At 38.6% G+C, this 27211-nt stretch overlaps 1 protein-coding gene across 13 annotated transcripts in view; it reads left to right on the forward strand.

Annotated features, from left to right (window-relative positions):
• The window catches only part of ulk4 (unc-51 like kinase 4), a 71592-nt gene that overhangs the window by 5830 nt on the left and 38551 nt on the right, over positions 1-27211 (forward strand). For all 13 annotated transcript variants that reach the window (XM_046400502.1, XM_046400504.1, XM_046400505.1 and 10 more), the window contains 11 exons: positions 2-68; positions 298-396; positions 694-754; positions 883-1097; positions 1466-1512; positions 2021-2099; positions 8273-8380; positions 12914-12997; positions 21020-21181; positions 21782-21967; positions 23447-23574. In XM_046400502.1, the coding sequence (XP_046256458.1) occupies positions 2-68; positions 298-396; positions 694-754; positions 883-1097; positions 1466-1512; positions 2021-2099; positions 8273-8380; positions 12914-12997; positions 21020-21181; positions 21782-21967; positions 23447-23574 (1236 nt within the window). The remainder of the gene's footprint in view (position 1; positions 69-297; positions 397-693; positions 755-882; positions 1098-1465; positions 1513-2020; positions 2100-8272; positions 8381-12913; positions 12998-21019; positions 21182-21781; positions 21968-23446; positions 23575-27211) is intronic.

The raw sequence follows: 27211 nt of genomic DNA on the forward strand, positions 1-27211 counted from the left end.
GCTCCAGGGCCAGCTTAAGGAGAAGCTGCAGTATCTCAGATTCTCCAAAGATGACCCCTGCACCTCAGGTAGCTGTCTCTATATACATTTCAATCTAACACATTTGACAAGAGACAGGAGTCATTTGTGCTAATATCATAACGTGAGTAAACTGTCAACTAAGTAACCATGCCTACCCCAAAACAAGGTGACATTAAACATGCAGTCGTCTCCTTCCACCTGCTTGTCAGCCTGGTAAATAAAATTAATATTAAATACGTCTTCTGCTCTTCTTTTGTTCCTTTCCTCTGGTCCTAGGCAAGTGTTGGTACTGGTGTTGGCGTTGTATCCTGTGTGAAAGCTCTTCTTTATACTGACTCTGATCTGACTGTCACTCCAATCATGGACAACCCCAAGGTGCAGGCAACTATTTACTCCCTTTTAATAATCTTCAGTAGTAAGCATCCTTGTGAGGAGCCTTTCCTACTGTTCATGTTTTATTCTAACCTCTTCACTCAGTTAAACTGTGTAAATTGTGTAAGCTAAACAGTTTTAAACAAAATTGCTGATAGCAGGGTTTCACCATTTATGTAAAATTTTCACTGTAATGAAATTCTTGCATGCTAGTAGGGAAAATAGCTACATGGGAATTGTGATATGAAAATCAGATGGTCTGTACTGAGGCTCACTGTGTGGTGTTCTTCTTTTTACCAGATTCTCAAGAGTCCTCCTCTGCGATTTGATCCCAAAACCCTTTGTGTGCCTGCATATTCAGGTATGCTGCTTTAGGTTTTTGAGTCAATATCAAGTGAGATTTTATCAGTGTCTTGTAGAAAGTATAGATTATTTGTATGGTCATTGGCACCATACTGCGCTGATGCTGCCTTTTTTCTTCTCCTCCAGCTGAGAAGCTGCGGTCCCTGAGTGATGATGAATGGACTGTCTTCCTTTCACAGCTCCATTCATCCCTTGGAGAACAGAACCCCTCAGCACCTCTCTCCTCCCCTGCTCCTCCTTCTCACTCCACAGCCATTCGATCCAGGCTCAATCTGCTGTGCTACCTCTGCTGTGTGGTTGGACATAAAGTTATTGCCAACAGGCTGATTAACTCAACACTGGTAGGAAAACAGTAACTTAGTGGAACTGAGGTTCTATAGAAATATTATACTTCGAATTGAAGATTTTTGGTCTGATTTTTAACAAAAAATACCCGAGAACATATCTATTTTTAAAAACAAAAAAAACAAAAAACTGCACTGCCACTTTCAAGACATATCAGACCTGATATAATGTGATACCTAATATGTTTTATTTACCCTTAGGTTAATGTAGTTATATTTACAAACATAATTTGAACAAGCTTATTAAAAGTCTTAATTATTGTAAAGGCATGTCTTGCTGTCATACTGTATATCTGAAATGTCTGATTGTGTCCTTTCCTCTTTTTCTCTTTCTGTCTGTCTAATCTGCTTTCTCTTTCATTCAGCTTCCAGTATTGACCCAGCAATTACGACAAGCTCCAAACTGGGATCTGTAAGTACATTATGGATATATTCTTTTTGTACAACAGGAAACATGATTGTACAGCTTTAAATTTCCCAGAATGCTGGACACGTGGTTACTATCTATACACAGTGAAAACACAAACTAAAATGGAGCTGACCTACAAGCTATTGAGGCTTGGATACTCAAAAATGCAACTGATGTGGTAGAATTTAAATATCATAGATAGTTTGCTGGCAGAAAAAAAATGCTCTGATATAGGAGCCAAGATTGCCTTTTAGCTGTGCTAAAGTAACAAGAGAAGGCAGAGAAGAAGGTAAGGATTTGTACTCTCTCACTCCTCCTTTTCTGGTGCTTTTTTTTCCTTGAGGTTAAAAGCTTTAGACACAAAGCTTGTAATTGACTGGTTTTAGAGTTTTAGTGATATTATAAATAAATAAATATTATAAATAAATATTTTGGATAGTCCTTTGTTTATATGCAAATAGAAAATCAGGCACTTTTCATATTTTTAACTGAAAATACAAATGTTTTCCAGGCGCAGCAAGGTTCTCAGAGTGATGGGCCTACTTGCTTTGCACTGTACTGAACTTGGAGAGGACAGTCCTGTTTCTGAGGTCTGGAGCACACACACAACGTTAATAGTAGTGTACAAAACTAGAAAAAGTATTCAAAAATAACAGTGAAATATGTCAGTGGAATAATAAGTGTGGGGAATTCCCAGAATCTTTTGAGGCCCTTTAAACCTGCAGTACCGGGTAGCACTTTGAGGTGGCAGTACTTGCCAGCAGGAGCCCACCATATGCATTAAGACAGTAGTATGTATGTATGATTGAATGGATGAATGTAGTATGTATGAAAGCATGAATGCACATTTCTGGCTTGCACATAAAATGCAAGAATAATGACTTTAGCACTGCATACTGTATATCTGTTTCTCTATTTTATAGATATTTATTTATATACTGCCAAATGTCTATGATTTTTTTGTAATTTTGTAGATGTGTTATGTTTGTGTGGATGTTATCCCTGCTTTTGTTCTGTTTAGGGGTGTGTCATGATATCGCCAGTAATTAAAACTTCTGTGCCAACAGGCAGTGATAAATCTCCCCTGAACAAAATGTGGATGTGAATACAGTACATGTTCTATCCACTCTAACTTTAGAGTACTGCTATTTACCAGCAGGTGGCATTAAAATCCTACCAGAGAACAAGTCTTTGATTAGCCTGTGAGATACTGAAAACACCAGTCCGCTCTCTCACCCCCACCCCATTCCCTCATCATAAATGGATTAGATTTTGAGTTTCAGCTTATGATAATTCTCAACAGGAAGAAAACTGAATTGCTTGTAACATTTGTGGTGGCTAGGTAGGTAGTTAGAGGCCTTTTGTTTTTAACTATGCATTGATTTTACACATTATGTGTTTTCATTTATATCTGTAACCTTTAATCCTTAACTGTGTAACACTAACAATATCATGGACTTTATTAGTGATAGTCACTGTAATCGTGCAAGTGAAACTGTTTTGTATAAGTACTGATAAATAGTTGCCAGTTTTTAATGCATCTAGCTAAGAAAATGGAATTTACAATCTGTAATTCACAAAACACACTCTTTCCTTAAACCCTTAATTCATATCAGGAAAAAAACTCCCAAAAACCATCAGGAATCTCAGGAAAGGCAATAGCAAATTGAGTCAAAGACAGACGGACAGAGAGAATAAATGTTGTGTATAATGAATAGACCGGCACAGTCAAAAATGCAGTGTCACAGACAAAATCTCACAGATAGATTGTAAACATGTGGAAGAAAGAGATGCTATTTCAACTTTCTGATCATATTGGAGGCTGTGGTTTGTAGTGCTGCTCTATTACATTGAGAAGTCATTCTGGTATTTAGCCTACTCTCATTGTTACAAATGGGGTGAACAAATCAAAGACGCTCCAGCAGTGCAACATACTGCACCCTTCAGAATATCTGTGCAGTTGAGTCAACACCTCTCAAACAGTTTCAACAAAAACTGAAATTTTTTACCTTCATGAACGGACAGTATATTGTAGGACTAGATTATATCACCATAATACCCACATTCATATTAAAGAAAGTGCTGCAGGGTAATAGGTCGCACACACATTTCCCTCGACAGAGACATACATAGGCAATTCAGATACTTACTGAGCCCCTCTTAGCACATACACACCTGCGCACACACGTTCAAATAGTGGTGCTGAACTAATTCAGTGGAAAAGCAGTTTTGTGTGGAGGTGATTTCTGGAGCCCCTCTTCCACATTTGATCCTTTCATCCTGAACAGAACGAAACACGTTTTTCCCGTCTATCTTTTTTCTACTGTCTCTGCTTTTCTTTTGTCTCTTCGTCTGCTTGATCACATCTATTTATTCTGAATGAAATCCATTCCGGCTAGCTCTGATCCCACATCTGCTCCCTTTCCTGATTTGTCTTTTTTTTTCTCATTCTCCACTTGTTCTGACACTTTGCTGCTACAGAGTCGTCACGGCGATTTACAAAATGGCCGACTGTGGCATAGCAGTGTTTTCTCGGTGCGCTTGTTGTTAAAGACAAATGGCGGAACATTTTTTCCTCTAGCCTCTTTACTTCCCTGCAGCTACCGTAGGATGACAAATTGTTTGGAGAAAAGGACAAAGCTGTACATTCGTTCCTGTGTGTCTTTGTGTGTTTGCCTGTGTCTGTCTATGACCAAGTGTGTGTCCATCTATAGACTCAGCAGGAGTTCTGTGTGTGTGTGTGTGTGTGTGTGTGTGTGTGTGTACACGTGTGTATGGGCTTCTTTGAGATATGTTTGTGTGTGTACTCAGCAGGGGTCCTGTGTAAGTAGTTTTCTGTGTACTGTTCTTGTTTATGTGTGTGTTTGTGTGTGCGCCTGCAAATGCTCTGTGTTTGTATTATGTTGTAGTGATGCTAACAGATGACCAATAAAACAGCACATACTTGCATTTTTGTGTGTGTGCATGCGCGTGTGTGTGGGGCTATGTGTGTTCTCTCAGCAGGGGTTCTCTTGCTGCAGTCCCGCTGATTGGAGTGTCAGGGCTGGGCTTAGTTACTATGGTAACTGCTATATGCTTCCATCACCCCACCCCACACCCCCAAAACGCACAAATACACACACACAGACATGCACACCCCTCTCTCTCTCTCGCTTTTTGTATCACACTCTCATCCTTCTGTCTGTCCACCTGCTTTCTCTGTCTCTTGCTTTAGTCCGTCTGTCTTTGTCCCTCACTCTGTCTCTCTCCTCGAATAGAATTAAAGAAGAAACCCTTTATGGGTTGATCTTACTTTTGCATGACTTTCTATTTTCCTTATGCAACATGGGGAGGCTGTGCTTTCTAAAAACCAACCAGATATGATTTCTTTCTTCACTTAATCATCATTCCATAAGTTTTCAATGGCTTTTAAAGCAGTTTAGCTGGTAAAAGTTTCACTGTGCATGTGTCATGGGGATATGAGCACATGAACACATTCCAAAAGCTAACAGTAGTCTTTAGAAACACACATTTAGAGGGCATTGGCTTCAGGAAGACACTACTCAAAGCATTTGTGAAAACCTCTGGTAAGGAAAAGATTGGAAATATTAGCAATGTTTAGATGAGTGGCGTGTTTCAAGGAACATCTGCATGATTGCTAGAGCCCAAGATTTCCCCACAGAACACTGCATTGTAAACAGATGATAAATGTCATTTGTAATGTCATTTTGGAATTGATTCAGGAGATCGCCTCAGCCAGCTGACATGATATGAGCTGCAATGGCAGCAACGGAATCCTTGAAGGCAAGGCTCATATTGTTATTCTGAATGTCTGACAAAACAATGGAAAGTATCGCTACAGAGAATGACCTTTCTGTCTGAGAGAGAGGGAGAGTACGATCTTTTTGTTTTACCAGAAACTGTCGGTATATCACTCTGTTTAAAGCCAACAGATTTCTTTGACAACAAGGTAAATTTATTTTGTAGAACACAGGAGTTGTTGGTCTGCCACTGCCCTGATCAGTTACTTTGTGTTGTTGTGTGACTTTGGTGTTTTAGCGCAGAAGTTGTCAATTCCTAACCATCACTGCAGCTGAAATTATCGACTGGACCAGTTTCAAAACTTTTTGTAAAATAGGGAACTAGTTTTGAAAATACTGGAGCTTCCCTTTAAACAAATTCAGGTTGAAAGCTGGTTGCTTGAAGATAAGAGGGTTACCTCTGGCTGCAATGCTGAACTACTGATTTACACATCAGTCTCTTCTCTCACCTCAACAGAGACAAGCCTTGTATTAGCGGTAAAGTCAGGTTCGGTTCTGTCTTTGTAGAACAGATAATCCCCCAACCTTTTCTTTCTATTCTTTCTATGAGCATCTGGTTGTCCCAAATGTAGACATACAGTAATTGCTCATGTGATTTGTGTGTAAGTAAGTTCTGTTTGCTGTGTTGGGAAATTGTTTTATTCTCTGTGGCACTATACGATTTTTGTTTACAGATGTTAAGTGCATGTGTTTTTTGAGGGAATGTTGATGCTGAAATAATGATAATGTGTTCTTGATGTATTTTGTGTGTGTGTGCGTGCGCGCGAGCACGGTTATGTTTGCTTTTCCTCTCTGGCTCATTGCTTAGTGGTGTGTTTCAGCACCCTCTGTCTGAGAGCAGCTGTGTGACCACTTTGAAACACACCCTAGAATCTCAACTCCCCACTTAGCCTTAGGTTATTGGTGGGCTTAAATATGGTCAATTAAAGTATATTGGCTAGGATATGCCACTGTTCTCGGGCAAAAATAAAAGGAAAAAATAACTACCAGGAAAAGAAGAAATCTGTTCAGGGAAACATGGCAAACAGACTGTTTTACCCTACCACAAGAAAGAGACACAAGGTGATAGACAGTGAATGCAAGTGAATGTGAGACAGATTTATTGGTGGTTGTGGTGGAGGAGTATTATGTGACACATAAATATAAAGTAATACAGAGCAGAAAGAGCAAAGACAGAAATAGAGAGGAAACAATAGAGGAACGACAGTTGGAGAACAGACAGAGATGGAAAAGGAAAAAGTGGAGAAGAGAGATATGGAAGAGTGAGGCAGAACTTGCATCAGATCACATGGGGGAGGCTGGCAGTAATGCTAATGCCAAGAAACAGCCAGCCAGCCAGCAAGGCCGTCTCTGCATATACTTAAGGGTGGGTGTGTGTATATGTGTGTATGCATATGTGAGTGTGGTGTGCATTTATTAAAAGTACATATGATGGAATGAATTTATATACCTCGTTATGTGTGTACATATGCTTCATGCTCTGAAGCCATGCGTGTGCTTGTGTATACATGTATATGTTTGTGTCCCTTACCATGTATTTTGGTGTGTGTATGCATTTTAGTGGTTTCCTGTGAAATTCTTGTTGTCACATCCTTTTTCTGCCATATATCTTTTTTACTCTTTTACTGCTTTACTTTTTAAATTAAAATGAATGTAACTTGAATAAACATAATCTCTTTGATTAAAATAAATCAACATTACCATCGATGCAATAATATAACAGAACAAATAAAGAAATAAATAACATATGCTAAGTGACTAATGTTAGGAAAAAAAAACTATTTCACTCTAGACTAATTTAGCAAAAGTGTCCTGCTTAACTAACTAAACTAATTTCCAGCACTCACAGACTATAGCCTTTTTTATGAGCATTGGGTGACATACTCCCACCATACTGACATGCCTCTCTTTTCTTCTCTCCTGTTATTTTATTTCATTTTCATTTTGAGAGTTTTTTTTTTCTTTAGGAAGCTGAGTTAAGATGCTCCACTGGCAATATTGTGCAATAAGAGGCTCTCTAGATATTAACTTTTTGTTTATTAGTTTTACTAATACATTGTAAAGAAAATATTCTATCAGTGATGATAGGCTATTAATGTAATACTGAAAAAATGCTATGGGGTCTAAGAGTTTTTTTTAGCCCTTGTCACAGGCCCTCAGGATTGTCCTAACTTTCTCCTCATGTGGAAAATCTGCTGCTGTCTGTGGGTCATATACTGTACTTCAGTCAGTCATTTATTACAAAGGCTTCATATAACCTCATATAACCTACTTTTTCATATCACACAGAGTAAACAGTTTGATATTTCTCAACTGTGATGAAATGCAAAACACAGTGATAAACTACATCAGTTTGTTTTAAGGTAGAATGAGCAGCTTGAGAATAAAGGATATCTCCACAGTCAAACACAGACACGGTGGCTGACTGTACAATCATTTTCCTGTCCTTAAGACAGAATTGTGTTTACTCTGATACAAGGAATCCTTTTTGTATATAGTTTCAATGCCAGTTGCTCCACCTGCTGTTTAAAATTGAGACTGCTGTCTTGCCAAATTCCCAAGTTTTTCAGTACTGTGAAATGTTTGGATTCCTGGGAGATGCAAACTGGAATCATGGGTTCTTGAGAATAAAACACTTTTTGTCTTGTCAGCTTTCAGTACAAGTTTGACATTATGCAGAGTTCTGAACGTTAAAGGCAGATTATAATCATATATTGGCAGCCACTTAGTAAATTGGATACATTTATTGGAAGTATATCTAAATTGTAACTTCTTATTCCAATTTGCTAATGTTTATATTCTGGTACTACATATAAAGGCATTAAATGTTATTAACACCAAATTTTCTTGTCATAAATTTGAGTTTTATGAAACATATTTTTATGATTGTGATTTTCATTTGATTTTGCAACACCAGAATAGAAATGCTGATAAATCTGTGTATCTGTGTATTTTTTTTCCAGGCTGTGTCCACACTAGCAGACCTGTTGAGAGACAACCTCAGGAATAGTAAAATAAAGCAGTTCCTGCTGCCACCACTTGGAGAGTTCCTCTACCTCATCGCCTCTCAGGTAGACTCTACAAGACAGAGGACAGTATGAAGAGACAGAGATACTGAAGTTAATCAGTTAATAAAATTAAACAAAAATTAACATCTCTTCTCTCCTAGTTTGAGGTTTTGACAAAGAATTGTGAGGGAACTGCTATTTGTATCAAGAGAATGTGAAATTTTCTCTAGCTTTTGTAAAAATCATTCACTGACTGACACTCAGTCATTGTGTCAGATTTCTTACTGTTTGACTTTTCTTTAATGATCAGATTAGGTATTGAATTTGACATTTTACCATTTTGTAAGTCAGTGAAGCTGACCACACTAAAGGAAATCTGTGGTGAAAATCAGCTATCTGGGTCTGTCACAGACGGCTGATTTCAAGTCAGACATTTCTAAATAATGGTGTTATCAGTGTACTGTAATGTGTCAGGGTCATTAATTAAATCTCAATCTGTCAATATTTATGTTATAACATATTTTATACAAGTTGGGACAGGGGCAGCACAAGACTGGGAAAGAAGTGGAATGCTCAAAAAAACACTTTTTAGAATTTTTTTTACAGGTAATAAACAGATCAATTGGTAACAATTGGGTTAATTGGTCATAGTATCATGATTGGGTGTCCACTGAACATCTTTGAAAGGCTCAGTTCACAAGAAAGGATGAGACAAGATTAATCACTTTGTGAAACATGATTGTATAAAGGAAATTACTACATGGGCTCTGGAACACTTAAAACTGTTGCTGGTAATTACATCTCAGTTGCAAATGATAGCATTCTGTGTTTATTTAAGTGTCCTTACTTTTTTGAAGTCAGGGTTGTCACATATAATTACATAAGGTGCAGTTGCAGGGTCTGTTTACGACTGCCATTTATTTTGAATAACCAGACCTGTTTCCGTATTGTGAAGAATGGCGGAACAAACTATCTGCATCCATAATCATTCTGCTATAGTGGGCATAAGTCCCTTCAAAAACAAGGGTCACAGCTGCTAGCTTGTTTGTACCGTTATGAACCAAGTTAGGGTTAGGGTAATTAGCCATTTTGATTGTGTAGTTTGCTTGCTCAATGGCTGTTTTTGTTTCCCATAGCAATGGAGACTTTGAAAATGGTTACATACTATAGTTGAGGTATTGATTTTTATTGATAGTTTACATGAAAAACAAAAAGCATGGTTGTTGTTGTCATCTTGTGAAGAAGAAGAGAAGAATCAGCTTTATTGGCAGTATAAATATTTTTACATACATACACTGAATTCGTCTTCTGCATTTGACCCATCCTTAGTTGAACACACACATGGAGTGAAACACACACAGGAGCAATGGGCAGCATCAAGCATCGAACATATTGGGGGGTTAAGTGCCTTGCTCAAGGGCACATCAGCTGGCTAATGGAGGAGGGGAGCATTTTTCGCATTAATCACCCAAATTTTTCCTGCCTGTCCGGTGGAGGAATCTAACCGGTGACCCTCCGATCACAAGCCGCTTCTCCAACCTATATCTCCTATATCAGTATAATCAGTAAAAATCTGATCAGATTAGTTCCACACTTAAACTAGTTCATAACACTGTGCTCATTGTGAAGTATGAATCTTACACTTCCATATTTCAGAGAAAAGTTTCTTTAACGTAATTAATGTGGCATGGCTGTTTTCTTTTGAGCTAATGAATCCAAATGAATCGAGCATAACACTGATGCCAGATGCAAGAAAAATGAAAAGACATTTTCTTATTACTTCAGTAAGAACTGCCAATCTTGAGTGAAATGAATGAAACTGAGTGCTCTGTCATTAGGTAATGGAGTTTAAATTTGCATGCTGGCTAAATTGAACTGAAAGCAAATTGACCTCCACCTCTGAAAATTACAAGAGAAAGAGTGGAGGAGGCCTCGCTTGACTTCATTAGAAAAAGGTGATTCCAATTTATTTCTGGTTAACCTCAATCTAGTCAGGCAAGTCGATTAAGTGTAAGATTTTTATTTACGCGACTGATGGATAACCTTCAAAAATCAATCACTCCGCCTGATTACACTTATTACTCTCCTGAAGCCATGGAAAATCTCATCAGTGTTGTGTAGAAGCTATTAATAAAGTGACTTTTCAGCTCCTACAAAGCTAGTGTTTTTCCATAGGTGCCAGTGTAGTCTTTACAAGTAGTAACACAATAATCAACTGATTCCTGTACCTCCCTCAGAAATCATGGTCAGTTGTTGAACAGCTTTTTAAATGTGTAACTATTTGTCTGTTATTTAAGAAAATAAAACGCAATAGAACAATTCTTCTTTTGAAGGCCATTTGCTTGATTTGTGTAACTCCACAATTTAGTGAATGAAGCATTAGGTGTAATAAAGCAAATGCGGATGTAACTGAGGAGTATTGGAAAATTTACCTTAATGTTTTTGTAACAGCTGTGAACCATCAAATATCTTTGTATGTCACGAGTAAAGACAAAATAGCATTAATTCCTTAATAGTTGCGTATTTGTATGATAAAAATATAATTAATATAATATAATTTGTATATAATAATAATTTGTTCTTAGATCTGTTCAAAACATCTGCAGTATAACTACATCATGTACAGGAACTGTAACTGAAGCACAGAAGAGTTCGTTTGTGTTGTGTGGTCCCTGTGCTGGCTGATATTTTTAGAATAGATAGTAAAAATGCTTTTACCTGTTTATAAATACTTTCATGGACTCGCCCCTGACGGTATTGTTGATATGCTGCCAAAATATGTCCCTGGGAAGCCGTAAGAACCACAGACAGCTGTATAGTGCTTTGAATGGCTGCTTTTACTCCTTACTTTTTCTGATGGCAGTGATTTGCTCTGCTGCCCTATAGGTTTTCTGTTTTTTGTAATCTACTATTTAATTCACTATTTCAAAATGCTTAGAACAGGTTTGCTATGGTAGTGATTAGTTAGAGGTTAGTAGTACCTTCTTGCTGTAAGGCTACTTGCTTTTTGACCTTGAGGATTGGATTTTAGAGTTGGATTGGATTTTTAGTTGTTTGTGTTTTCCAGTCAATGCCAATGATTAGTACAGCTTTCTGTGCTGTGGACTCCTGTATCAGACCTGTCCTTCATTACAGCCAAGGAACTGATACAGTAGCTCTGCAAACCTGGTACTTAGTTGATTTGTCTCCAGGATGACTGGAAGCTCAGCTGTCCAGTGGGTACATTGCTGCCTAGACATACGCCACAGAAATATGAACTTTTATTGGACTTTCTACTGGTGGTTTCAAGGTCAAAAATAAAAAGTTAACTGTGAATAGATTTGAATATGGCATAAATGTTTCCCGAGGTAGTACATGACTGCAAATGACAACAGAAGGTTTACTGAAATAGTACATGACCACAGAAAATGTTCATCATTTACAACTCATGATATTGAACCCTCTGCTGAATACAATAACAAACCATAATGTTAAAGTTCTTTGAACTTTGAAGTGATAACTCGTATCATCACAACTCCTGACAGGTGGAATCACTTTACCTTAAATGGCAGGAGAAACTGTTTTATTTGAGTTACAAGGAATAGCCCTTTAAGTGTCCCCAGATCAGATCATCTGCTTTGCTCATCTCTTCTTCTGCAGCATCAGTCAATGCCAATGATTAGCTGTAGCCTCCAGTACCGTATTTATCCTCAAGGTTAGAAGTAGCCTAGAGCCTAGCGCAGTAGCAATGGAATGGAACATTGTTTGATGAATAGATAGAAAAAAATATTGGGTGAAATAATTTGAAATTTGTGAAATGTGTGACAGTTTATATATACATATACTTATTCAATGTCAGGAAAAGAATTAAACATTAAACCTTAAGAATTAAGTAATTTGAGAATCAGTCAACAAAGAAGTTTAAAATTTTCTGGTTGCAGCCTGCCAATGTTTCTGCTTTCCTCAGTTTCATGTGCTTGTAAAATGAATGTGCTTCGGATTTGGTCACACACACACAAGCAATCACTGTTCTTCAGACTGAATGAGTAATAGTAATAATAATAAAAATAATAATAATAATGACAATGATATTTTAAGTAAATGAGAGATGAAGTGATAATGAAGATGCTCATTATTTGCAGTCTTTTGAATAATAAATGAAAACTGTTCTGAGTATGATTAAACTTTAATTGCTCTCTTTTTTCTACCTCTTATGTAAAATGAGAATGAGATGATTTAGTTCACACAAACAAAATTAAAGAGAATTATTTGCATTATTTAAAATGCTCACACATACTATGTGTTTATGTAAAATCAATATTTTGAAGAAAAACAAATCAGCTGAATTTGAATAGTTATGAAAGCATGTTTGTACACAGGCCAAGTAATCAAGATGTCATGGCTCCTCTTGCTCCCTTCTCCCCTCCCCAACTTGGCCCTTTCTTGCCCTTTTCTTCACTCCTCTGTACTTGCATCTCCTCCACGTTATCTTTCTGCCTTTCTCTCACTCCCACTCTGCTCCTCCACTGCCCCCCACCCCACCTCCACCCTATCCAAACCCCCTTTTCGTCTCTCCACTCACCCTTTCTCCCTGCCTTTTCTATGTCTCTCTATCAGGAGGAGAAGAGAGGCTCCCCAGAGGGACTATGGTTCGTTCCCGCTGCCGCCTACACTGGCTTAATGAGGAGCCTGCGGGAAGGGGTGAGTGTCTCTGTGTATGTCTGCGTGTGTCTGTTTTTGTCTCTGTGCCTGTGTAGCTGTGACTAAGTCTCTCTCACTGTGTGTGCCTGTGAGTGTATATGTGTGTGTGTGAGTGTGTGGCAGGGGATCCCTGTGAACAGTAATGATGAGGCAGCTGTGGGGGCCTAAAGCGTTGTTTGCCAGCTGCAAGTCAAGGGCATGCAGAGCAGCCACACACACACATATGCGTGCACACACACTCTTACCTGCATCAAACAGAACCCTTTACTGCTCAGCAGCCTGACCTCAGCAGCAATTAGGACCCTCCAGACACACACACAGAGATGCAGTAGATGGAGCAGATACACAAGTAGAAATATAGGTAGCACTTTGCTTCTAGCTGGCTGTCTTGCTTTCTTTTCTTGCTTACATTTTTCTCCTTTCTACCTCTTCTCTTTTTCTATTCAATTATTCTTGCCCACAAAAAATAATCAATTATGACTTTGCTTAGTTTAATTGTGTAACAAAATGAGATATGTCTCCAGTAATAAGACTGGTTTTAAAATGTTATGAAATATAGAGTATTAATGTTGACATCATACTCATGATTAGAGGCTGACCTGTTGGTATTTTGCTTTTGACCTTGTGCTTCTAACTTAGTCAATAATTTCTTAGTATTTTCCTCCTTAATTTATTTTAGATGTGGTAAGGTTTTAACCGTGCTTCTACTTGTTTAAGTTTTGCACTACAGCTGAGTGCTTCCATATGACATCATGAGATGGTGTTCTTTGTGGTATTCTCATATGGTGGACCATTGCTGCTAAAAAGCAATATTTTGGTGGGTGGTGAAACTGATGGATACGGTGAACAGGCTGAGTGAGAAAAGGAGATGGATGGATGTTGTTTTGTATCTCTGAGGTAGAAAGGGTCTTACTGTGGTGGCCCACTATAGCAGAATGAATATAGATGAAACTCTGGTCTGCACAGTTGTCAGCTAGTATCTACTGTTGCTTCATTACCACTGGGAGTGTAGTGGAGGTGTAGATGAACAGAGAGGGGTGTGTGTGACAGGAGCAGGCAGAGGGGTTGAGGGGAGGAGAGAGGAGGTTGACTTATTTATCATTATTGAGCTGTGAGAGTCTGCTGATGGAAACACACACACATACACACATACTCACTCTCTGTCTCTCTCTCTCTCTCTCTCACACACACACACACACACACACACATGCACACATGCACGCATACAGCCTTAGGGACCAGACACTCCTCCCCAGACCCAACCTGCCTCCCTGCCTTTCCGTCTCACCTCCTCTCCCTTTCCTCTCTCCCTGGCTGGCTGTTTTTCCCGTGGATGCACAAGTATATTTGCTATTACGTTACAGAGCTGTCTAAATCGTCTAACTTTGTCTCATGGGCATTGCATTTCCTGGAGTTAACAATGTGGTCACAGTATTCCACAGCCTACCACAGGCCTACTTAGTTGTACTGCTGACATATCATTCTAATGTAGAAATGTTATATATTTGTGAAACATTTTAGGAACACAGAAAAATATTTAAAAAAAATAGTATCTGATGTGTTACCACCAGATTTTTTTCAGCTTCAGCTTGACATATCTAACACAGGCGTACCTGATACCATTAAATACTGTTGCACTGGAAAGGTTAATCTTGTGTACTGTATATTAAAATCAGCGTATGCTTTGCAATGCACAGCAACCTGTGTTGTAATGTCTCTTACTTACAGTGATTTCTCTGCCCATAAGCAGTGTATTTGTTTAGACTGGCAAACTGTACCGTTAGATTTTTCGAGCAGGTTTCAGGTATTGGAGCAAAATGTAATATTAACACTGTAACATTAACATTAACACTGTCACCTTACAAATTTCTTGTTGCAAATGTTTAAGTGAACAGTTGCCTATTTATACAACCAGCAGCAACAGTTGTTTGCTCACCTGATGAATGCCAAAATTCGCTCTTTTTTTCCTTCAAAAACAGATATCTTTGGTCTTGTCACAGGAGTGACAAAGGTGTCAGCACTTTTCACATTTTCATTTGATCCAAGTTTAATATAGAAATATTAAGCTTAGCTTTTAATAAAATATCTGAGCTAGCTAACAGCCCTCCAATGGTAAGTCAGATGTTGGATTTGTTGCATTTAAAATTCAGATACATTGATTTACCACATTACATTACTACATTGACTGGTTTCAAATCACCTTGAGTTGAAAACTAATTTATTTAATACTTGTGTATGGGATGTTAAGTTGGTAGCAGTTTGCTTTACTGTAATGCAGCTGTGAATATTCGTAGAACAGAGTAAAAATCACTCTAGATAAAGTTTAATTCAAATGACACATAAGCATAAATAACAAATTTGATTTAACTGCTCTTCTACTGCTCATCAACAAAGACCCTTTTAAGAACTTATACTGGCTGATTTGATAAGTGACCAGACATATCGTTGTAATATTTCTGTATTGTTATTGGTTTGGTGTTGTTGCTTTATTGCTTCAGTTTTGTCTCCAGTATTTAGTTATGCTTTACTTCCAGTGTTTATGTGCAATGTTGTCTGAAGAGGAAGATAGTCTACCAATGTGCTAAATGTAAATCCAGTGCCACACACTGTTTTTTGCATGACAGCATTACAGTGCCAAGACCCTGTCTGATATGCTCCAGGCAGTGTGGTTTTGATGCATTTTCTGACCCCTTGGATCACCCCAGCCCCCCTGCGCTGCTGTTGAGAATTTTCCTGATTTGCAAGCAATGCACTGGAGAGAGGGATAGAGATCGTTGTACTAGAAGAAAGGGTCGACTGGGAGGGCACAGAACCAAAGTGAGCATGGTGGTTTTAGCATTGGAGAGGGAGATAGTGGAGGATGGCAGGGAGTGACAGGAAGAGAAAGAAGGCTCAGTGTAGTGGCAGGGGGGAGAGGAGATGGCAAGAAGTCAGAGAAAGAAGGAGAGAGGGTTGTACTTGGAGAGGGGGAGTGGATGGCATGGAGTGAAAGGCAGGTTTCCAGGCCAGATTTGAGCTGCAGGAAATTATTTATGAGCCTGAACAAGATGACGCTTCTGGTGCCTATGATGAAAAATGTGTGTGTGTTGGGGGGGAGGAGGCGGTGGCAGTGTGCCTGTGCACGCAACAGAAATGATGTGTGCACAGTATTACAGTGATAGAAGCCAGGGGGCAGAAGGCAGAAATCCCCCTCACACACACACACACACACACACACACACACACACACACGCACACACGCACACACACACGCACACACACACGCACACACACAGCTGTGGTGAGGCTATTAATGATTTATCACTATCTTCCACAAAAGAGAGGAGAACAGAGGGGGACTCACTAAGACAGTCATGGGTCCTACCCTTCTGTCCCTAACATAAGATGATGACCACTCCATGTGCATGCGCACGCATGCATGGAGTACAAGCCATTGTATAATGATGTTCTGTGCCAGTGTTTTATTGATTAGAAAATTTCTTTAAGACTAATGACAATGTGCATCGGTCTGCCTGTCTCTTTATCAGCCTTTGTCTGTTTCTTTATCTGCTGTCTCCTTGTCTTCTCTGTTTAGCCTGTTTTCATGTGCTTGTCCATTTGTCTGTCTGCTGGTTTGTACCTATACTTGTTGCTGTTTTGTCCACATCTCTTCCTCTTTCTTCATCCCTTACTCACTGTCCTTTAGCCTGTTAATCAGAGAGTCTGTCTCTTTGAACGTGGCTGTTAGTGGTGTTAGATGTGATGTGTGAGGCTGATAGACGGTGTCTGTGTCTCTGCAATAGGGGCTCATTCAAAACCAGGTGCACTAGCTTCTAAAGGACTTTAATTACAGGGGAAAACCATATCAGACATGTGAACACACGTCCTTGTGCACACACAGGCATAGACACAAATCCTGCATCAAATCATGTGATATAGTTTTTGTGATGTGTATCTCTTTCTACTTGAGCCTGAGAGGCCAGGTACAAACATGTCTGCATATAAAACTAATCTACTGATTGACTCTTGAAGACAGGATTTTATTGTGCTATATCTGCCTTGCCTCCGACTCTTTTCATCTGAAAACAAAGGTTTTTTCTAACTTTCTTTTTTGGGTTCAACGTGCATAAATCTAATTTTGTTAGCCTTGAGCTACAGAATAAGGGAGATTTTTAATTTCATTTATGTTGCCACTTGGCCTTGTTGAAACCTGAAGAAAAGGATGAGAATCCTGTTTAAATTGGATACCCCAGTAAGAAAAAATAAAGAGAACTGCTTGTTGTTGTTTTTTTTTTTTGAAAATTGCCAAATACAAATTGCAGGAAAGCTGGAATTAAAGAATACGTGTTTTGCATGTTTGCATCTATCTTTGTTGAAATAAAAATGGGCTTACTTCAAGGTAAATCATAGCTGGATGTTTGAAGTGAGGATGTAATTAACTACATTTGCTCATGGCACCTCTGGAAGAATGAAATCTATGCTTAATATCTACCAAATGTTGGTCCCTTACTTATTTTTTCATAATCTATGCCAATTATTGAGGAGGAGATACAGAGAAGCAGTTGACTCTGAGAGCCATATCTAATCTTGATAACTAAGATATGGATTGTCCAAAAATTTTCTACCACTGAATGTCAAGATATCCTAATAATTTTAATATTTATAACTCACTGCAATACTTCTTATGCACTTTTAGTTCTTAATTAATCGAGTCATTCATTTAGATTATGAAATGAGTTTTTTGCTGTAACATAGAAATTTAGTATATTATCATTCACAGAATTTTTCTCCTATAAACTAAATTGTGCCATATTCTTTAAATTAGTTTTTTTGCCTGCTGTTAATGTATTGTCAGAGCTATATTTACTATTATTCATTTCTTAATAATTTTTTCAGGTTTTTAGTTGAACCTCCCGAGTCTCAATTACTAGACCCTAACAGATGTCCCTCAGATTGGGGAAACACTGGACAAGATGCTGCCTAACATATTCATGCTACTGTACAAACTACTGTGCAAACTTGTAGAGCAGTTCAAGAGTACTTTAAGAACTTCAGAAAGTGAGTCTTGTCGAGGAGGAGCCATGATGCAGTGCATTCACTTCAGTTAGATATAAAATAATTTGATAATTATTAAATTGACTTGATTTCAAATATCAATTAATACAATTTGTTGATAAAATGAAGCTTATCATACCATATATTTCCAGCTGAATGACTTTGTTAGTCTAACTTTTCCTCTAGTACAAACATGAAGTTGAGATTCTTGATTCTGAGTGAAATGTCTTGCTGTGGAATTTGGCACAGATATTCTGTGTCCTAATTGGATGAATCCTAATAATTTGTGTGATCCCCTAACTATTCATCTAACACTACCAGTAAGCCAAAAATTTATTTGTTCCAATTCTTTGTCTATATTTATGTGTATTTCAAAATACCAACAAACTTAATATATTCCCATCAAGCTGGGCTGTTCTTAGTGTTCAGTGCCAATGACCTGATAGATCTTTATTACGACAGAAGTTTTCTCTTGTCATACCTGGAAGAGCAGAGGTAATACAGTGTTTGCTAAGCATGGCTATTATTAATTCTGTCAGTTATGCCTGTATTTTTCTGCTGTACTATGCTAGGATAAAGGTCTATTAGGACATGTAGCTTGATCACGTGCTAATATGTAAACTGAGATGGTGAGCATGTTAGCAGTGTTCCTGTCAGAATATTAATGTACAGTACACCTAAAATGTTTCAGTATGGTCACGTGAATGCAGACCAACTCTCAGGTTCTAAGAAGTTGTGTTATTGTGGGGACAAAAATAGTGTTATATTATCGTGTGATACAGTCATACTGTCATTGTATAATTTCAACTGTCCTGTAAAATTGCAAATCTCTTATTACTTACAATCAAACTTGTCAAGGTCTTGTGTAACAAAACAAAACAAAAAAACTTTAACGACCTTAGTTGCCAAGTTGACAGGAAAACCATTGCAAAAAATTTTAAATTCTTTAAATTTGACTTTCTGTAGAGGTGGAGTTTAAGTAGGACACAGTATAATATAATGAGTGTGTTTCTTGGATTAACTTGTTTCTCATACTAGGAGAAATTATAATGAGAAAAACTTACTCTTTCCTCCGTCCCCTGCATTTCTCTGTCTGCATCATAATGATGGAGTTTCTTGTATGAGCTACTAGTTTCTCACCACATGTAAGGATATCTCTCACTCCATCTCGCTCTCTTTCTCCTTCTTTCAGCCCTCCACCCCCCACCCATTTCTTTCTCTGTGTAGTTCCTGGCATTGCTACAGTCTATTAAACACACAGAGTGGGTGCTCCCCCGTGGGCTCATTAGTGAGCTGGCCCGCACGGCCTGGGGAATGCTGGAACAGACCATTCTACTTGTTCCCGGAGGGGTGCCAGAGGATTCATTCATGTTGTCGTGTTACGCAGTCCCCTTGGTGTTGAATACACAATGTTATGTCCTATATTGGATTAATAGATAGTTATTTAAGCAGTTATGATTATAGTTCCCGTGTGATTGAATAGAATTTGTCTTTAATTTCTATAAAATATTAAATAACCATGGATCACAGTCTAAGCACTGATGCATTGTTGAATGTCAGAGGGACATCCATGCCTCAATGAAACTATCAAGATTTTGCTCCATTCTAAAAGGTTTACTTTGTCTGCAGGGTTGGGACATAAGGTTTCTGCAGGACAGCAGGGAGAATCATTCTCTAGTATTTGAAATCCCAGATGTTAAGAAAGGTGGTGAGGTAAATCTTTTTGTGAAATTTAAAATGTGGATAAAAACTGGCAATCTGCTGTTTCTGATAAACAGCTTCTATAGTCCGTTTGACTTTTTGTCTGCTTTCTAATAGATTCCTATGGTGGCAAGTTTTCATGGCATAAGTGTATCTTAATATCTTTGAAAACTTTTCAAACCATACCTGCAGCCGAATCCACATAAACTACATCTGTTGTCTCTTCCTATACTGAGGATATTGCAAGAGACTTTATTTAGCCATGTTTTGCAAAATTAAACTGGGGACACAGATGGACACAGAAACATTGGAGATGACATGATTTATCATGATAAACTGCTGTGGTGAAATTAATATTTCAACTGTTATTATGAACATGATTATTATATTATGAACCTTTACAAAAAAATACAGTTAACTCTGTTTCATGAATAGACTCTATTGAATCTTATATCTAGGGAGAGCAGAGTCTAAGTGATGTAACACAGTGAAACACAATAATAACCTGATGGAGTCAGTCACTACTGTTCTACTTCCTCTCTTTCTCCACAATGACTTTCCTGGAAAAAAATAATTTCCTCAGCCACAGAGATTTCATTTGCCTGGCCCCATTGTCTGAACACAAACAACTATTCTCTAGTGAGGCAAAGGTGGACACATACAGTATACACATACACAAACACTTGCACACCAACTCTTACATGTACACTCATGTAGACACATGTTACCTCTCTCTCTTAGCTTATAATTGTGTTTGTTCATTTCTGACTTTTAGTTTGACATTTTATTAATAATTGAGTTTTTGGTTTTTAAGCAGATAATGTGTTACTCACAATGGCATGTTTTATACCAGAAAAAAGTCATCTGATACTTTGTAATTTGTACTGGCCCTGTTGGTGAATGCAAGAATCTTTACATACTGTGGTACAACATCATGTTCTTTTGGTCTGTTATGTCTCACATGTTGACACAGGGGTGTGTCTTTGGGTTCAATATTATACTGTTTGTGTTGAGAGCTTTGGATTCAAGCTAAAAAGTTTTGTGACCAACTCATGGCCAAAAGTCATTAAGCTAAAGTGTTTCAGATTTGTGATTTCTGTAATGTTTTTTACTTACTAGGACTATACCATCACTGCAGCCATCTGTAAGATGTACTGAGGTGAAACACAAGAAATTATTATTTAACTGTTGTCAGAGATGGTCTTTGTTCTATTTGTTGAAAAATGTTGTCAGGGTTTACCAGATCTAGTGGTTGTAAATTCATTCATTCATGTGTCTGTCTTACAGGATGATTCCGTAGTTCATCACATGGCTGCAAAAGCCATAGAGAACATCTCCACCACTGTCTCTGGCCCCTCCCACCACCTGGTTACCACAGAGATAGGCTCCGCCCTGTGGTACCTGTTCACTCACTCAACTGTAGAGGCTGTCCGAATTGCCGCCATCTCTGTAAGTTCACATGCATGAAAACACACACTCAATACACCTTCGTACACTGTTTGCATGACTGTGTTCATATACATGTGCACATACTACCTTTAAACACAAATATACCAAACATACACAAAGACAGCTGAGACATGGTGATTAACTCAAGTAGTTGATACTGAAAACAAAATACAAGGTCAAGTGGCATATATACTTGTTGGAACCTCCAGGTTAAAATAGACAAAGATGTTTGTAATTCTTGACTTGCTGCAAATTTTACCTACCAAATATCTAGATGGGCTACATTATCTATATTAACTGAGACCTCAAGTCCTTCCATTCAAAATACCCCCAGAGTCTTGGTCTGCAATATTTAGGTGGGTGGTGTGTGTCAAGGAACATCCACGTGAGGTTTCCTCATAGTCTGCTCCATTGTAACGATATGATTAATTATATTCACGAGCAGGAAAGTGAAATCCGATCACAATTTGTCACTCCAAGACACATGCAGAAACACAATATAATGCCAAGTGTGAACTGACGGAATTAAGGTTGTCACTTGTGATTGGATCACTCAGGACACATGCTGATACTTAGTCTGAATATGCTCTGTGTTGCCAGTCTCTTTCTAGGCTAACTCGGGTGGTCCCAGCAGTCTTCTTGGCATTGATTGACACCTGTGGCCCCGCGGCTATCTTGGAGGGTGTGGGTGGAGCAGGGGCGAGAGTCCAGCAACATCTGCTCACAGCAATGGCCACTGCCCTACTCACGTCTCGCACCCAAACACGCCGTGTCTCACAGAACAGGGTATGAATACTCAGAGTATGAATATAGAGAAAATCCGAGGAACAACCATATTGTTATATATTAGATTTTATTGATATGTCTGCATAGAAATTCTACAGGAGATTGAAGAGGTAACATCATTAAGTTTTTGAGGGAAAGTCATTCACAGAAAGGTTTTCACACAAGGGGCAACAAATGAAAAGAGAGCAGCGTGAGGAACAAATGAAACCAGCTTCAAATTCTCCATATCTTTACTTGCTATCCTTCTCTTTCTCTCTCTCTCTCTGTCTGTCAGTCTGTCTCTCATTCTTTCTTCTGTACAGTTCATGAACTAATGCTGAACTGTGCATAAACTAATTTGTCAGGAATTGCTTATTTAATTTTTCATAACACAGCCCATCTTTGTGTATGCAAAGTGCTAATCTTGGTCAGGCAGAGAGGCTAAAATTGATTTGAAGGTTTTATGTTGGAGTCTAGCATTGGTAATTGACTCTGAACTGAATTTATTTGCATTGAGCATTTCCAATTTAACACGAGAATACAAACTTAGTACTTCAACTCTGCTCTAATTATACACTGATATGCATTCACCCCCCTTCTCTCTTCCCCCTCTCTCTCCCCTGGCACGTAGACAGACAGTCCAAGAGTTTGTTTACACAGAACTCTGTCTGTTAGATTTTGTGTGTGTTGGTGTGCACACATATGAGAGAGTGACTGTGTGTGTATGTACATGCAACGCTAATTTGCAGAGTGTGTCAGTATCTGGGCTAATTGGCAGAATGAACACGCTGTAGCCTTCTACTTCAGCAGAGCATTATGGGTAGTGGGGAGGGACTTATCAGCTAGGCACACACTACTAGGCTTTGAAATTAATTAACTTGGTGTGCAGCCCCATAAACACACGTGCTTGCACATTTTCTCAAACACACACACACGGACACACACCCAGTAAGAAGTGTATGGTGTTCGTGATAATGATAATGGTAATGAATGTTGGCCAGTCAGAAATTTTCCAACCAGTTACCTTTGCTGAGTTTATGCTAAGTGAATGGATGTCTAAAGTAGCTGTAGGCAGGCATCTTTGTTTGTGTGTGTGTGTGTTGTGTCAATGTGGAGTGTGAGCTGATTAAATTTTAGCCCATTTGTCGTTTGTCAGAATTTATTTTTCTGGACATCTTAGGGAAATATTTAATTGAATTTTTTATATTTTATATAAATATTGAATATTTTATAGGGATGCATTACAGTAATATATTTATATGCTATGAGATGAACTCATAGCATATAGCATTATGTATAGTGTGCAAACAGTTTTTTCCTCTTCATTATTTAGTTGGGATGTTACCATTTAAACATTTAGGTAGAACTTTAAAAGTCTGTTCCATATAAATGACTTGTATTTGGATTGCAGAGTATAGTATCTTGGGCTATACACCAGCAGAAACATCCAAAACCAGTCAAGAGACTCACTTTATTCGTTTGTGTTTTTGTGTCTTGTAGGATTGGGTGCTGAAGGTGCTGCGCTGCCTGGAGAGTCCATCCACAGTAACAAGAGCCAAAGCATTACTATTACTACTGTTGCTAATACAGGACAACACTCACACACTGCTTTACTGTTGTCAACAGAGGTAAATACACACTCACGTGCATGCACTCATACACATAGACAAGGTGTCTCCCTCAGTAATATAAAATTAAAACATCCTCCTAGGCAGATTATTATACCTACATTTATTTTATCTGACAAGCTGATCAACAGTTAGAGAGTAACACTTTTCAAAGTAGCAATGTGGTATGAAAATTGACTCATGCTGTATGCCTCACATATATTCAAGGGTCTTCAGTAACAGCCTGTGGTGTTTAATGAACTGAATTTCTTTTTAAAGAAATTGTGAACATTAACATTAAGGTCTGGCTGTCCTTTAGAATATGTGACCCTATCCAGTACAGAAGCACCTCTTTCTTTACTTTGTAAGAGAAAGTTTTAAATATAATTGCTTTTTTAGATTAAAGGGTCAACAAAGGTTTTGTTTAAAGGTCTTTAACTGTGTGTGTGCAACACACTTATGACACTTGGGTCCTGGTTGAGAGGGATTTGTTGTAAAACAGTTATTTTACTACATAGTATACACCATACAACCTCCTGCTTACTGACTGTACTGAGGTTTGGACCAGTGAGGCTCACTCCACTCAGTCTGTCAGACCACTGGCTAATTAGTTTCTCTGGAAGGTAGTTACCCATGTTCACACATAGAGTGAACTGTCAGAGAACAAACAAATAGCATTTGTGAATACCATCTCAGGGTGGGATTCTTTTAATTATTTAGCTGTAGCTTTCAGAATGTTCTCTTACCCAGTTACACCGTAGCTAAAACTAAATTCCCTCTTCAGTATACAGTATGGTGGGACAAGTCCAGAATTGCTCTCTCTGTTTTTATCTTTGTGATATTTTTCATTTCAAAGGATTCTGCATTTGTGCTCTCTACCAACTCAGCAACTTTACCGAGTTAATTTGTGTGTACTGTAACATCAAATACACCTATCTAATATTGTGTAGGTCCCCCTCATACTACAAATACAGCCAGAGCCTGGACATAGAGCCTGGGGGGGAGGCTCCTCTGGTGGTGTATGGCACCAGGGAGGGGAAGGAAGATGGCTCACTAGCTTTTTTTCACTAACTTAGCCTACTCTAAGACTACATCCACAGTAACTTACTAAATCTGAACACTGTTTACTTGTGAAATTGACTTGTGCCCATCCTAATCTCTTCAGGTTATTTGTGAGTTATACACAGTTTACCTCCTCACTGTGCTGCCGGACACAAGGTGATCATGTCTGTGCATGTTTAAGTCATCATTTTCCTTTCACTGAGTGTTCGATGAGTGTGAACAGAGAGAAAAAGCTTAATGTTCATATTTAACTGAATAAGTGTGTGTTAAGTGAAGGCTACACAGTAAACCCAGTTAAGTATTTATTATGTTATTAAACCAACAAATCTGGGCATGTATGCTTTTGTGGAGTGATTTATCTTGGAGCAGAGGTTTCATTTGGTGTTACAAACACTCTGAGATTGCTTTTCAACACACTTCTCTGTTATTTCATGCAGACTACATTTAGAAGGGAAACTTCCTTCATAAAAATGCTGCCTGAGGTTGTTGGCAAGGCAGTCGTACTCTGTTTAACCTTTGTGTTAACTAGCACAGCAGCTCTGGGAATGATAATATAATGTATGTACCCTGGACATTCAGTTTTTGCTGCTGTATGCTGTAACTTTACTGTAACTTCAAATGGTTCATTAGCTGATTGTCCTGCGTTTCACCCCACACAAACTTGCAATGCAGCAATGAATGTGCACAGCCCACATGATTAGATACATATGCATGATATATATATATATACTGTATATACATAGCCAGTCCCCCTGATAATTTATGACCAGTTGGTATTTCAGTGTGAAAAAGATGTCCTAGATTACTGACATATGGATCCTCATAACTATATTCTTGCTGTCTAAAGAAGAAAGAAAAGCAAAGAATTATTTTTAGTCACCAAAAATTGAGTTTCAATCACTATATTACTCATGATGGACATAAGCAGAAAACCTCTCCTTAGCAGCTGCTGAGATGCCCTCTTATGTCAGCAGTAATACAAGTCATTAAATGTGTTTTAAACTATTACACGCAAGTTTAAATTATAAGCTGCTTCCCAGTAGCATCCCAGTTCCATAATACATTAGAGCACTAATTGGGTTTTTAGTATAGTCATAATTAAATGATTAAAATTATCGAAGATGTCATTATATATAATAAATTCACATGCTTTTTGGCATTGATGACCATGTATGTCCCACAATGCAATGCACAAAGGAAATGAAGCCGCTTGTCTCAGCTGGAAATAAAACAAATGAGTTGTGGACAGATCCAGAAATATCTTGGGAAACAAAAATGAAATGTTGGGAAAATATTTGATTCCAAATTTTATATTGGCAGTATCATTCAAAAGGTGCGGTTTGTTAGTACATGCCAACATTACACTAAACCTTAAAAAAACAGATACCATATACAAATCATAGTATGTCTATGTCCTGTAGGAGTAGGACGCAACCATAATGTACTGTGGAAATCAATCAATCAATCAATCAACTTTATTGGCAGCATATATATTTTTTACATACACATACTGAATTTGACTACTGCATTTATCCCATCCTTAGTTGAACACACACATGCAACACTCGGCAAATTACATGCAGTGAAACACACACTGGAGCAGTGGGCAGCATCAAGCGCCCGGGGAGCATATTGGGGGATTAAGTGCCTTGCTCAAGGGCACATCAGCCGGCTAATGAAGGGAGGGGGGGCATTTTTTCACATTAATCACTCCACCACACCCAAATTTTTCCTGCCCGTCCGGTGGGGGAATCAAACCAGTGACCCTCCGATCACAAACCTCTTCTCCAACCTCTAGGCCACGGCTGAAAATAAAATAAAATAAAGCAGCATGATCTTCATTTAGGATCATTTTGATGGGCCTTTGTTACTGACATTACAGCCCAATATAAGAGCATCATATGCTTGAGCTCTTGTCTCTGTTCTGACTTTACTGTCTTATATTTAGATATGATAAATAACTTAACTCCTTAAGTCCGACCACAAGCTCCTCTCAAACATTACTCCAAAACTGAATGAAGGAGCTTTTATTCCTCTCTTTAGCTCGTTGCTTCTCTCTCTCTCTCTCTCTCTCTCTCTCTCTCTCTTTCTCTTTCTCTTTCTCTCTCTCTCTCGCTCTCTCTCTCTCTTACTCGCTCTCCCTCTGTTCACTGTGTTGGAGCTGTCAGAGTTGACCTGCCCATCTCTCTCCCACCGAGCACTCTGCATGATTCAACCACACACACACACACACACACACACACACGTCTTTCTCTCAGTCCTGCTCTCACCCAGGCACGTTCTGTTTAATTAGCTCCTCAGTGGCGTGAAAATGTGTGTGTGTGTGTGCATGCATGTATGTGTGTTTGCCGGGATGAGATAAACTTGCACAGGCCTCACTGAGGAAGTGTCAAAATTGCCATTGGGAGTGGAGTGTGATGGCTTTCAACAGTGGCAGACACATCAGCACACACACACACACACATACACACACACAGAGCAGGCCACTTGCAGGTCAGTTGTGTGTGAGTACTTTGTATGTCTCCCACTGTGACTGACAGGGAGGTGGCAAGTTTGTCTCTCTTTATTTAGCTATCGGGAAAAACTGGCTGCAAGA

This window comes from Scatophagus argus, chromosome 9 (assembly GCF_020382885.2).
Source record: "Scatophagus argus isolate fScaArg1 chromosome 9, fScaArg1.pri, whole genome shotgun sequence".
Classification (NCBI taxonomy): domain Eukaryota; kingdom Metazoa; phylum Chordata; class Actinopteri; family Scatophagidae; genus Scatophagus; species Scatophagus argus.